The sequence below is a fragment of the Ceratotherium simum genome, chromosome 34, assembly GCF_057802395.1.
Source record: "Ceratotherium simum simum isolate JZ-2026a chromosome 34, ASM5780239v1, whole genome shotgun sequence".
NCBI lineage: Eukaryota > Metazoa > Chordata > Mammalia > Perissodactyla > Rhinocerotidae > Ceratotherium > Ceratotherium simum.
In genome coordinates, this window is record NC_141933.1 from 1,863,856 (window position 1) to 1,877,738 (window position 13,883).

The 13,883-nt window shown below is 65.0% G+C and overlaps 1 protein-coding gene across 2 annotated transcripts in view; it reads right to left on the reverse strand.

Moving 5' to 3' along the window:
- The window catches only part of SLC67A1 (solute carrier family 67 member 1), a 30,290-nt gene that overhangs the window by 2,519 nt on the left and 13,888 nt on the right, over positions 1 to 13,883 (reverse strand). The window contains exons 5-8 of one of the 2 annotated variants that reach the window (XM_087422471.1): positions 7,466 to 7,584; positions 5,734 to 5,841; positions 4,501 to 4,601; positions 42 to 143 (exon numbers count right to left, since the gene is read on the reverse strand). In XM_087422471.1, coding sequence (XP_087278597.1) covers positions 42 to 143; positions 4,501 to 4,601; positions 5,734 to 5,841; positions 7,466 to 7,584 — 430 coding nt within the window. The remainder of the gene's footprint in view (positions 1 to 41; positions 144 to 4,500; positions 4,602 to 5,733; positions 5,842 to 7,465; positions 7,585 to 13,883) is intronic. The other variant, XM_087422470.1, reaches the window with a different exon arrangement.

A 13,883-nucleotide genomic window follows, 5' to 3' on the forward strand; every position in this document is an offset into this window, starting at 1 on the left:
GCCCGCTGTTTGCGGGCGGCAGCCCGTGGGGGAGCTCTCACCATCCCCAGTCCCACCATCATGAAGACCAGCACGCTGGCCCGAAGCAGCGCCTCCTCTGAGAAGCGGCTGCTCAGCCGCCTGATGACCAGGCCCTGGATGACCTAGGGAGGGAGAGTGGGAGGGTGGGAGGGGGTCTGTGCTGCGGGGAACCTCCCTCCCCACCTGCAGCCCTTGGGGGTCCCTGCCCAACGCCCAGCAGCCACCAGGTCCAGGGCAGAAGTGTGGGCCCCGTGGTCCGCAAGTTGGCTCCAAGGTCCCTGGGGAGACAGGGGCAGCCTGGGCGGCGCGCGCGCGCGCGCGCACACACACACACACACGCACACACGCACACACGCACACACACACACATGCTCGGCCAGCCGCTCATAGGTCCAATCATCACATTCAAAACTAATCTCGTCTCTTGTTTCAAGCATGATAAACATATTTTAATCAAAGAAGGGCCAGTTAACTGCTGATGGGGGGTGGGGGAGGCCATGGCTTATGGTACAAACAAAGGTCTTTGATCATTTGAAAATGCTTGCAGCGAGGCCCTGACCCCAAGCCTGGGGACCCCTGTGGCCCTGTGAAGCCCCTTCCAGTGTCCCCCCGCTCCCGTGTGCCCCTCACCTCTCACCGCTCTCCCTCAGCCCCCTCTGTGTTCCTCCCACCTGGGAGGTCGGAGCTGCCCATTTCCCAGATCGGGAGACTAGGGTGCAGAGAGCAGTGGTTGGACTGGGAACCGAGCCCAGTGTCTGGGTGCCCAGTGGCGTCCTCCACCCAGCTGGCCGGACTGAGGCCTGGCCCTGGCAGGCACATCAGCTGCTGTCTATGGGGGCCAGCCCTGTGTCAAGGACTGGACCTCCTCGCCACACCCTAGGAGGACACGACTCCAGTTACAACCGGGTAAACTGAGGCCCAGAAGGCTGACATCACTTGCCTAGAGTCCCAGAGCAGGCCAGTGATGGAGCCGAGGTGCAGCCCAGGGGGGTGGACGGTGAGACCCGGCACCAACCACCCAGTGCCCGGGCCTGAGCCTGCTCGGGAGGGGTCCCCAGAGGCAGGGGCAGCCAGACTCCCCAAGGCCGCCCGCTGTTCCCTCCATTATCCCGCAGCCCTCCACTCCCAGCTGTGTCCTCCTCGCCCTCCCCAGGGCGCAGCCAGCTAGGAGCTGGGGTAGGTTAAGGCGCCCACTCCCCTTCCTGCCCCCAGCTCCTCTTCATGAGGAGGGATGCCCAGGGACACCAGGGACGTGACTCAGTGGGCAGGCCCAGCCCGCAGGCCGCTCCCAGGCCAGGGTGAGGCTTCCTATCTGGTCCTCTCACCTCCTCCACCAGGCAGGCGGGAAGTGCTCGGGGCACTGCAGGCTTGGGGCACTGCAGGCTTGGGGCAGAGCCCACCAGGGCTGGGGGAGCCGGCTGGGGCGCAGTGCCCACCTGGGCTGGGGGGCAGGTTGGCTGTCAGTGCCCTCCTGGGCTGGGTGGGGACTGGGGGACAGGTTGGGGGCAGTACCTGCCTGGGCTGGGGGGGGGCCTCGGGATCAGTGCCCACTGGGGCTGAGGGGTCTGGGGGGCAGGCTGGGGGGCAGTGCCCGTGGGGCTGGGCTGTGAGTCCTGGGGCGGGCCCAGCCCTGTAGAACAGGATCCACCACTCTGCTCACTGCCTGCCTGGCGTAACAAAACTGTTTCAAACCAGAACCAAAGTCCTTCCCTCCAAAAAATCCGGCTTTCAGACCTGCCTTATCTCGGTTTTGTTCATTTGTCTGTTTAAAGGAAGGTCTACCCGGCAGGTTTCCCTGAGTGCAGTACACCTGGGAGAAACCACAGTATGATAGATTTCAATCGGCCTCAGCATTTCATTCAAACACCGAGACCAAAACCCTAACGTACCAGTATCGTCTCTCGAGTTTCCCACTAACTTAAAAAAAGCCTAAACTTCCATGCCTTACAGGTTATTGCATGAAACTAGAATTAACGAACTCGCCAGATGTTCCACTTTCTCCCAGCCCTCCCTCCCACTCTACCCTGGCCCCGCTGGAGCCTCCCCAGCCCCCTCCACGGTCCCAGCGGCCCCCTGAGCAGTGGGTTCCACGCCCACCCTCTGACAGCAGCCAGGGCCAGAGGGCTCCGGTAAGCCCACGTCCAGCCCCCGCCGCCCCGGCTTGCTCCATCCTTCTGGCCCCGCTGACCACCCCCGTCCAGGTCTTCAGAGCCCACTCCTCCCCACTCAGGCTGGCTCAGCCACGACGGCCACAGGTGTGTCCCCACCTCAGGGCCTCTGCACATGCCGCCTCTCCCACACCCTGCGGTTCTCTCATCTCAGGGTCTCTGCTCCAGCGGAGAGCCCCCCACTTCTGCCCCTCTGCCCTTCCAACGACATCCTCCTTCGAGTACTAGTCACCCCTGACACACCAGATGTGTAGGTGGTGGTCTCCCCCCAGTATGATGGAAGCCCCCCATCCCTGCGGTGGCACAAGGCCCTGGGCGTAGATGAAGGCCCAGTGGGGGCTTTCACGGGAGGGTCTGTGAGGGACAGAGGTCTGCAAGCCCGCCGGGTGACCACTGTCCCCTCACATTAGGACCATTTGGGCTGCCACTCCCTGCCAGTCCCTAACCCCAATGCCCCCCCGCACACAGGGAGCGGGGGGGCAGGGAGATCCCTTTGGGATCAGGCTGCAGCGGCCACACCTCAGGGAGGGGCATGCCTTGCGGAGGGAGGCAGCAAGTGCGAGACCAGCTGTGGGGGGCCGGGGGTGGGGCATGGTTCCCCCTTCAGCGGGCTGCCTCTCTGGGACACTTGATGACCAACCCTGGATGGGGACGGGGAGGTACCTGATGAGGCTTCAGGCCTCTCTCTGTGCAAACAAAACCCAGGTCCCAAGCCCCGTGTTCCACCCGAAGAGGTTCCAGACACAGCTCAGGGCCTCAGCTGCACCGCACCCTACCCCACCCGGGCTGGACTTAGGACCTTGGGGTCTGGCACACTGCGTTCCTCTGCAGGCTCCCTGCTCCTTCTCTGAAGGTCCTCCTGCCCACCCCAGACCTCCCCTGGGGCTCCTTCCCCCAATCCTATCCCCCCGCTGCCCTCCAAGGCCTGGCTCCCCCGAGGTGTCACCATCCTTACGGACGCTGCGGCCCCAGGCCCTCTCAGGTAGGGTCACCATCGTGGCCATGGCAGGCCAGCCCCTGCCCCCAACCAGGCCAGAGGCTACCAGTGTCTGTCCCTGAGGGTCTCGAGGGGTCTTCTGGTTCAGCTGGGGTCAGCCTGGGTCCCCTGGGCCCGGGGTATCCAGGACACAGCTCAGACTGGTGCTCTGGCCCCAGGCAGGCTGAGGGCAGCCATTTAGAACAAGGCTCCCGCGGCCCTCAGTGTTAGAGTGTTATGATTATTGTTTCCCGTTCATCTGTGTTCTCCCCGACCAGGCGGCCCTTCCCGGCCCTGTCTGCCTCTGGTGGGGTGGGGGCCGGCCCCTCCCAGGAGCAGCTATCTCAGCAGGAGGGTCTGGACCAGTCCTGGGTCCAGGGGCGCGGGAGCAGATGGCTCGGAGGTGCCGGGAATGTGGGCCACTTCCGGAGAGCCGGGGGCCCCTCCCCCGCTCAGGCGGGTCCCAGAATAGCCCCTCCCGCGCTCCGGCTGTCAGGCAGATGTCCCGGGTGGCAGCGGCACGTCACCACCTGTCCCCGTCACCCCAGGGCCTGGTCCAGATGTCCAGGAGGAGCTGGCGGGCGGCTGGGCTCGGGCAGGTCTCGCCCCAGGCCTGGAGCTGGGGGTCCCCGGGCCTGGCAGACAGGACCCTGCCTGCTTCTAGGCACCTCCTGACGGGGGGCTGCGAGTCTTGGGCCTCCCACAATGACAGAGTGATAGCATCACTCCATGGGGCCCGCCGAGGTGCTCTGTCACCTTAGCTCATCTAGTCTGCCCGCCGGCCCCACGAGGGGCACTATGGTTTGACAGAAACGGAGACCAGAGAGCCTGGGAAACCTTCCCAAGTCACACGGCTGGCGGGACGCAGAGCCCGGCCATTCTCCTGTAACACACGGCCCCCCCGCCCCTGGGTCTGCTCCTCTCCCTGTCTGGTCCACTGCCGGGTGCCCAGATGCACCTGGTGCACCACGGACCCCTGACGTGCTTCCAGACAGGAAGCCAAGGGCCCCCCAGCCTCCACTGGGGATGAGCCCCCCCTCCCCTCTCAGATGGGACCCCTAGGCAGATGGGTGGGCAGACAGGCTGCGGGCACGTGGGCCTGGGGCCGGGCGGTGGCCTGCTTGCAGACCCACGCGTGAGATCCGCGAGCAGGGAGAGGAGGGCGAGGCTGCTCAGAGAGGCGGGAGGGGAGACCGTGCAGAATTCTGGGAAGGCGGGAGCACAGGACAGCACGAGCGCGGGTGAGAAACCCAGTCGGGCAGGCGTGGAGTCCGTCACGTCTGGAGAACCCCGGCCCACCCCGTGGTACGCCCTGTGCCCCCGGCACCCACTCACCATCTGGAGAATGCCGAAGAAGGACGTGAGGTAGCCGGCCTGGGCGGCCTCCAACTGGAAGAAGTCCATGGAGATGATGGAGAACATGACCATGAAGAGCCCTGGGTGGGGCGGGGAGGTCAGGGCTGCTGTGGTCCTGCCCACTCCTCCCTCCTGTCGGCTGGGGTGGCAGCCCAGGGCTGACCCATCAGGATACCAGGGGCCCTGGCCACAGGGACCGGTTCAGAGAGGGGCACGTGACACCAGCTGGACCGATAAGAGCCTTCCCTGAGATTTTTCCGGATCCCTGGTAAGGGAAGTGCCACCCCTTGGGGCTGCTGTTGGCTGTGAGCAGGCAGGTGCTGAAAACTACCCCACGGACAGAGTAGCCGGAGCCCAAGGCATCGCAGATGAGGGCAGTTGGGAGACGGGGGACCCGGGGCTGGTGATGTGGGAGGATTTGGCCCCAGACCCACTGGTGGCCCTTAAAGGCCCTTTTACTGATGTCGGTGACACAGTTCCAGTCACCACACCCAAAGAGCTGGCCTGGATCCAAGACGGAGCTGGCAAGGGCCTGGCCCGGAAGCCCCTTGCCTCAACCTTGGACCCCGAGACCCCCAGAGCTTCAATAGGTTTGCAGGGGCATGCAGAGAACTTGCTGTGCGGGTCAGGGGTCAACCCTTTAGCCAACACAAAGCATCTGAGCACTTTTGAACGGGACCTCACTAGTTTGTTGTCTGGGCTGCTCCCCGGGTTTGAGGACCCCGGAGAGGTGCTCAGAGGGGTTGCCACGGACACAACGGTGATGGGTGATGCCCTCAGGGTCCACTGAGAGGGCGGGACACAGGAGTCTGCAGAACGTGTGTTCTCAGTCAGACTCACTGTCTTCTCTGCTCCTCAGATTGTCCCCAGAGGACTTGGAGACCTCAAGGCGGGACCGTTAGAACCAGCGGTAAAGTTGGAGTGAAGGGCTCCGAGCCGGGCCCTGAGGGGCTGGAGGGGACGAGGAAGACACCTGCGCTTCTCTCCTTCCTCCTGGGCTGTGCATCTACGTCTGCGTGACCCAGGGGCGTCTCCCTCTCTGGGACAGACAGGACTGGATATAGCGCAGGGCAGGCTGGAGACGGGGCAGGCCCGGGGCACAGGACGCAGGGCAGAGGGAGGGCGGTGCCCTGACCACGGACCTCTGTCCCCTGCCCAGAATTCTCAGCTGCCCCAGGCTCTGGACGCCCGGCGGGGCGCTCAGGGACTCACCGAAGGGGAAGCCGCAGACCACCTTGACCAGAAACACGGGCAGGACGCCCGGCTGCAGCAGCAGGCGAGTGATGGCCTTCAGGTCAAACACGCTGGCCTTGGATCCACCTGGGGGACGCGGCGAGGCCTGTCAGATCCCCGCACGGCCCCGGTCCCAGCGCCCCACCCCGGCCTAGCCTGGCTGCAGGGGCCGGGCCTGGAGGTGTCACTCTCCCCTGGCCCGCTGGCTCGGGGGAAGCCCTCCTCTGGAGCGCAGAGTCCCACACCTGTCACGGCGGAGCTCTCCGCAGCTTCTCCTCCCTCTGGCTTTGGCGCCTGCTCACGGGAAGGGGAGCTGGTGACTCTCCCGGGGCCCCCTCTCCAGCAGCCCCCTGGGTGGGCACGGGCAGCTCACCACACTCCCAGGCCTGGGCCCTCAGGCCAAATTCCGGGAGGCACCCAGGAAACACTGTACCTCTGCTCTCAGGCAGCCTGGCCCGGACCTGGGCCCTCGCTCCCCAGCACAGGGCAAGAGCAGGACCAGGCCAGCGCGGCGGCCGCTGGGGAGCAGGGTCCACTTTCTGCCCTGCCCCCTGCCCTCTCCCTGCCTGGCTTTCCTGGGGGCCTCCTGTGTCCCGGTCTCCACCCAAGGTCCTGACTCTGGGTCGCCCCTCACAGCCACGGCTCAGGGGTCCCCTGTCCCAGGATGGCTCCAGATGGGTCCCTCCATCCCGGAACGTCACTGTCCCTTGGTCACTATTCTGTGCCAGGCATGCAGCGGCTGGGCCAGGACACCCTGGAGGGGGCCCCTCTGAGGAGCCCCAGGAGGCATGTCGAGCCTCACAGGCCCCAATCTGGCTGTGCTCTGTCCCCACCTCGGTGCTCCCCTCACACCATGGTGCCTGGGTGCTCTGGGCCTCAGGAACCTGGCTTACCCTCCCCTGCCCACCCCATGGTCCCTCCCTGTCCACCCCAGGCCCCCCCGGGTGTTCCCTCCTAACGCCTCCCCTGCCTCAGCCCTCAGCCTGCCTGACCCCTATCTCATGCCCTCCACGGACAAGGACCCCTCCAGGTCCACACCTAGCTCAGCTCCGATGGTGTTGGCAGCCGGGAGATGCCCGGCACCCGGAGGGACTCAAGGAAGGAGAGAGCGCGTGAGTGGCCCATGCCCCACACGCCCATTGCCTGGAGCACACACGTCCACCTCAGTGAACGGGAAGCCACCATGGACACTTTGGCATGTCGTGGTCTCGGCAGACTGACCCTGAAGGGATGGCCCCGGCAGAGGAGGCCTGGCCCGAGGTCCGGGTGCAGGCTGGTGGGAGGGGAGGGCTCATGCCTCGTACCGGCCGAGCATCCTGGCACAGTGAACCTGGTGGGGAGTGCATGGTGGGGTGTACCTGGTGGGGTGTGCCTGGTGGGGCATGACTGGCGGGATGTACCTGGTGGGGCGCACCTGGTGGGGAGTGCCTGGTGGGGGGGTGGCTGGTGGGGTGTACCTGGTGGGGCGTACCTGGTGCAGTGTGCCTGGTGGGGTGTACCTGGTGGGGAGTGCCTGGTGGGGGGGTGGCTGGTGGGGTGTACCTGGTGGGGCGTACCTGGTGGGGAGTGCCTGGTGGGGGGGTGGCTGGTGGGGTGTACCTGGTGGGGCGTACCTGGTGGGGAGTGCCTGGTGGGGGGTGGCTGATGGGGTGTCCCTGGTGGGGCGTACCTGGCAAGGCCTACCTGGTGGGATGCACCTGGTGGGGCTTACCTGGCGGGGCAGCCTGGGCATGAGCGCTGGCCCCTTTGGTGCTGGCAGGGATGCAGGTGAAGCTGAGAACAGCTCCCAGGAGGTTGATGACAAGAGCCACGAGGGCCGGACACTGAAGGCTGGGGACGACAGTTGTGGTCACACAGGGTTGCAGGGTGTGGGTCGCAGCATCTCCCCACCTGCTCCTTCAGTCACACTTAGGCCTCAACAGCTAAGAACAGCTCAAACCCCACCACCCACATCCCCATAGCCCGCGACCCGGAGGGCGGGGACCAGGACCCTCAGGGCACATTTACCAGATGACAGATGAAGGAACAGATGAGGCTCTCACCATCCCGACCCTCACGCTGTGGCTGCAGCCCTCAGTGTCCACAGCTTGTAGGTCCTGGCGGCCTCTGAGGGTGGGCGGGGGGGGAGCCAGGATGGGGAGCCCCGGAAGGGCCAGGGCAGATTCTCCGGGGGGAGTGTTGGCTCCCAGGCTACTGAGGGGCAGAAAAGGGCCCCAAAGGACCGGCCTGCTGTGTGCATGTGCATTCGTGTGAATGCACAACTGCTCCCGGCCTGGGCAGGGGTGTCAGAGACCTGGGGGGCCTGCGCTTTCGCGCCAGGCCATATGTTCGGAGGAACCAGAACCAACGGGGAGGAGCTCCCCAAGGGCCCCACCCACTGTACAGAGGAGGAGACCGAGGCTCCCTGGGGAAAGGGCCCTCAGTCGTCCTCGCCTGGGGGAGCTGAGGGGCCTCCCGGGTGGAAGACAGCGGCTGGGACGGCAGCCCTTCCCCTTGGTGACTCGGGTCTGGGGTGAGGCGGCCGTGTGGGCAACACACCAGGCCACACCAGGAGGGCACACCACTGCGGCTGGGCCGCGGTGCTGGGGTAGGCAAGGGCCCGGGTTTGAACCTGGGCTCCACCGCATGAGAGCCATGGGACCCCCGCGAAGCCTGTGGGAACCCTCAGGCCTCCTTCCCCTGGCGGGCAAGGACCCGCCTGCACACAGTGGGCCTCAGGAGCCCCCTTTCCAACCTATGCCCTTCCTGGGGGTGGGGGCACACTGGCCTGGGGTCTTTGAGGCCCCACAAGGCCCAGCACGCACCACACCACAGCCTGCTACCACCAGGGCTGTGACTCAGGCTCTCTCCTCAGCTTTCACTCCTGAGGAAGCGTTTCCTCGCCGTGAGTCACCACATGGGAACTCGGCCCTTGACCCCTCGGGAAGGGGCGGGCAGGCGATGTCACCTGGGAACCAGGCGCTGGGGGCTGGCCCTTCTGACCCGTCACTGTTTCCTCCTGAGGGCCGGCCCAGTCCCCTCCCCAGGGGATTTTGAGGAGCAAAACGGGAACTTCTTACCGACCCAGGCTGCTTGGCCCCCCAGGCTGGTGCATGGCTGGAACATCCTGCCCCTCAGCAGCAGAGAAAACTCCTATACATCCTGCAAGGGCCCTTCTCCGTGAGGCCCTGGCCCTCCTCCCCAGTGGGCACACCGTCTTCTGAGAAGGGCTCACTCTATCAGACGGCCAGTGGGCCCTGAGGGCAGGTGGCCCTGGGTGGGACTCTGCACCGAGCACCCAGTGGGCATTAGACGGTGGAACAAACGTATGAGCTGTTCACATGGACAGTAAAGTCCACCCCAGACCTCATCAGCGTCCTGGGAGACGTCCCCTGCTCCTCCAAACCAGGCCAGCCACAAGCTGCCCTCGGCCCTCCACGGGGTTCCGAGAGGTTTTCCCTGCCCACTCCGCCGCAGCACACGAGTGCACACGCACACACACGCAGGTGCACACATGTGTACATACACGCACACACACACTGCTGTCAGAGCTCCTGCGGAAACCCCGGGTGGAAGGGCTCTGTCCACGTGGGATCTGGGAAGCCGGGGGGACCCCAGCATGGGAGAGGTCGGGCCTCAGCCAGCTCCCGTTTCTCGGGCTGGGACCTGGCCAGGCTCACGCAGTCGGTCAGTGGTGGAGCTAGCACTTGTCCAGCCTGCATGTGCCACTGACCCCTCCCTGCCCCCACTGGCCCATCTCCGGCCCCTCGGTCAACGCCCACTGCCCAGGATGCTGGATGTCCAGCTTTCTGACCGCTGGGGCTCCAAACAAACAAGCACTTCCACTAACTGACAGGTCGGAAGGTCAGAGGGCGCTGGACCCAGAGTGAGGCCTCGCTCAGACGCCAGGGGAGGGACGAGGCTGGGTGCAGGCCCCACAGCCCCCTCCTCTGACTATCAGGAATGATCTGTGACGTGAGCAGGGACACCCCAGAGAGAAGGGCCCTTTCTTCAGGACTCTGGCCCCAGGGGCCTGGGCGTCACTGCTCAGGGCCTGGCCGGGCACGCACAAAACCTGCTTTCTTTGCCAGATGCCCCGGAAATGCGAGGGAGCAGAGGCAGCCACTTAGATGGCTATTTTGGGAGGCTGGTGACAAGTGAGGGGTGGGTGGCAGGGAGCCAGGCCCCTTCTCTTGGGATCTCGCCTATCCCTTTCATGGTGGCTGGTGAACTGCAGGGAGCACAGGGACCCTGGGGGGCCCCTAGGGGAAGCCGGGGTGTCCTTCCCCACTCAGAGCTCTCTTTGACCACCCCCCGCCCAGGACAAAATGCCAGAAAGGAGAGAGACGTGAAAGGGAAACGCACACAGCTGGGCGGCTTCAGCCCCGGCCTCTGCGCGGAGGGTCCTCTCAGCTGGGAATGCCCTCCAGCCTTAGGCCCCCCACCCCGGCGCTGCTCTGTCCTCCAGGACACAGCTCGGGCGCCCCTCCCCAGGGCCTTCAGGTCGACGTGCCGCCAGAGTCAGCCCTGGGGACCCTCGTGACGCCGGGTCCGCAGGATAGGGCTCTGGGCCACATCGGTTTTCATCAGCTCATTGGACCCGTTTTACAAGCTGAGGGCAGGCACCCATTAGTGCGGCTTTGTCCACTCTCCCTTTTATTTTTGGTTGAATGGATGGACAGGAGGCTGGAGGGACGGACTCACGGATGCCGTGAAAGGGCGCCAGGCGGGACTCAGGGCACCAGAGTCCTTCTGCCCTCTTGTCCTTCTCTGTGGCTACATTGCTGGGTGACCTCCTTTCCTCAGATGCAAATGAGGGCTGGACTCACAAGTGCCACCTTTCTGGGACACCCTGTCCCCACCTCCAAGGCTGCACCAATCACTGGGGGCTGCCTGGCTGTCCTAGAGCCCAGCCCACCCTGTGTCCCGCCCAGGGAGGCCTTTGGAACCGTGGTTCCTCAAGGCTGGTCGGCGGTGCTGGTCCAACAGCAGTGGCCGCGATGCTGCCTTTCATCCTCATCTCAAGGGGCGGAGTTTGCCACACGACATTATCAGGAGGGCGGCTGCCTGGCCGTCTGCCCACTCCGGGCGGACTCTGCCTTTTGTCGGCTTTTCCACTCGACCCCGTCCAGGCTCCTGCCCGGCTCCAGGGTGAGGATTCCACCTGAAGCTGGAGCTGCCCTCCCCACCCGCTCCAAGGCCCCGAGAGGGGACCGTACCCGGCCAAGGTGCCCCTGGCCTGGCTGCAGTGGGGGCTCATGGCCTTCTGGGCTGCACACCCCTCTCTGTCCAGCCTGCAGGACAGGCTGGGGTCAGCTGGGACCCGGCTTCACACGATGCCTGGCCGTGAGGATGCCCTCGAGAGTCACTGGATGTCCAGCCTGGGGCTCGGGGCAGAGAAGTCACCCTGCTCTGCCCAAGCCATGCCTCGAGACATTGCGGCTAGAAGGATGTCTGAAAATGGAAGTCCCATGGGACACTCCTGACTCAGCCTCCCTCTGGCTTCCAGGTCCCAGAAAAAGGCCCTAAAACCATGTCCAGCCTAACTCTTCCAGCCCTCTGTGTCCCCAAGCACCTGATCCCTCCACTCCCAGCCACACAGGCCTCCAAGCACACCCCAAGCTCCTTCCTGCCCCAGGACCTTTGCCCAGGCTGTCCCTCTGCCCGGAACACTGTCCGTCCCAGCCCCTCCTTCAACGGCCAACTTCTCGTCTCTCAGGGGCTATCCCTGGCTGTTCCAGGGCCCGTTCCTCCTGGCCACGTGCCCTGTCTGTGTACTCCCCAGCACCCGGAACCCCCTGATCCTCTCTGAAGGGTCTGTCCCATCCCTGGGGTGACCTGGCTGGCCCTGCACAGTCTCGGTGAGCCCTGGTGAGCACAAGTGGGGCAGGCGGCCTGGCTGACCCGTGAGTCACTCCCGTCCCAGAGCCGTTCAGGGCGGCCTCGAATGTCTACTCATTAACTTCCAGGGGAAGCTGGAGTGCCACTGGTGCGGAACCTCAGGATAAGGGCTCCCCGTTCCCCCGCCCCGACCGCAGGGCCGAGATAAGGGTCCTCAAGGAGGCCGGCGCGCCCAGGCCTTGGGTTACGGAGCCCAGTAAGTGCCTGCTGAGTCACCGAGGGCCCACTGGGCGCAGCTCGGTGCTGGGGGCAGAGTGCGGCCACTCGCTGCAGTTAATGCCCAGGAGGCCGACAGGTGACACTGGGACCCAGCTCTGCCTGACCTCCAGGTTCTGTGGCTGGACGCTCCCCCAGCTCAGTGCTCTCAGATTCTCCCAGGCCTAAATGAGTGGCCACCTTGCTGGGCCACTTCCGGGGGCACTGAGCCCGCAGGTCCTGGACTGTGGGCCCAGCTGTACCTGCAACTCATGGTGTGGGGCAGCCCCTCAGTGCTCAGAGGAGCAGCGGTCCTGCCAAAGACCCCCACGTGAAGTCCGACCAGCAGGCCTGGGGTCTCGCCTGATTCCACCATCAGCAGCCTTTGACAGGTGGCCCACTTTGTCTTTCCTCGACTCCCGGACCCCGCTCCTTGGGACCTCATCCCTGGGACCCGACTCTGGTGGGCTCAGCAGGCTGGTGCTGCCCACGCTCGAGGCACAGGGCTCACTCGGGGGAGGTGTGATGGAGGCCTCCCCAGGCGGTGAGGTGCTGGGCTCAGGGCCGTGAGTCAGAGAGCCATTCTCCACCTGCTAAGGGACTCAGGGCACAGGTCTGGCCCTCCGCGGGAGCCCGCCTCCCAGCCCTGAGCTCCGGGATGGGCCCAAACCAGTTATTCCACTGGCAGGCCCACAGCCTGGCTGCCAAGGCCACTTCCTCCCTTCACCTGCTCCTGGCAGTGGGGGTGGGGCATGGCTGGGCCTTGGAGGGGGGACTGGACACAGGGGCGGGGGGATGGGCAGGGAAGGTGCAGCCAGGCAGACCTCACATGGTGCCTCGGTTTCCATCAAGGAAGGGAAGGAAGGTGGGAATGTGGCCTTCACACCTTGCCGGCTCTTGTCACAGGCTGTGCCAGGAGGCTGAGCAGGCCGCAGGTCAGCAGGGAGGCGGGACAAGGGAGAGAGGGTGCAGGGCCTTGGCATGGGGCCTCGGGGTCCTGGAGCCCGCCTCCCCTGGGCCCGGCAGCCTGGGCCTTGCACGGGGACCCGGAGCTCCACTGGGAAGCCTCACCCTCTCTGGGGCCTCAGTGTCCCCACTCATCAAAGGAAGTGTCAAGGTTATAAAGTGCCTTAGATCTTGGGATGAAAGAAGACAGGGAAGCTAATGGAATGTTCTGGAAGGTGAGGGCAGGGGTGCAGGCGATCTTGGGGGCTGCTGGGAGGCAGAGGGAAGTGAGTGGTGTCTTCTGGGTCAGCAGCTGGGATGGAGAAAAAGGCAAATGGTGCGAAGAGGTGACATGGGGCAGGGCTGGTGAGGGGAGGCCAGTGTGTGTGTGTGTGTGTGTGTGTGTATACTTGTGTGCGTGTGTGTGTGTGTGTGTGTGTCCTGGAGGCAGGGCCCGGTCCTCACACCCTCACTCACCCCACAGCACCCCTGGGAGTGAGTGAGGGCTGAGGGCCCATTTCACAAGTGAGAGTACCTGGCAAGGTGGAGAAAAGTGCCCGGTGGCCCACGGTAGCGGGTGCTGGGCTGGGAGGTGAACCACCTGCTTGGGAGGCTGAGGGTCCCAGTGCGGGGCAGAGTGGCGGGGGGGGGGGACTCCTTTCTGCCTGCCTGCACCCTCCTCACGCCCTGACACCTCCTCCTCACCATGGCCCCTGACTCTCTTTCTCTCTCCCTGGGGAGACAGAGGCCCTCTTTCTCTTGACCCTGATCCATCCACTGAGTCAGGCTCCCGCCCCGCTGCACACAAACGGAGGCAGCTGTCATCCAGGCGGAATCCAGTCACGGCGCGGCGGGTCCCTCCCATCCTTGGCACCTCCTTCTCTTCTTACTGTGCCTCCTCCTGGACCTCCGGCCCCTCACATGAAGTGCTCAGCTCTAGCCTCCATCCGAACCAGTTCTCAGGGCTCAGACACCACCCCTGTGAGGATCAGTCCTGCTCTCCCACTCAGCTCAGACTCCCTTACCCAGCTGCCCGCTCCAGAGCCCCCTCGTGCTCCTGATGGGCCCCAGACTCAACCCGACGGACACCCAACTCCTGCAGGAGCCCC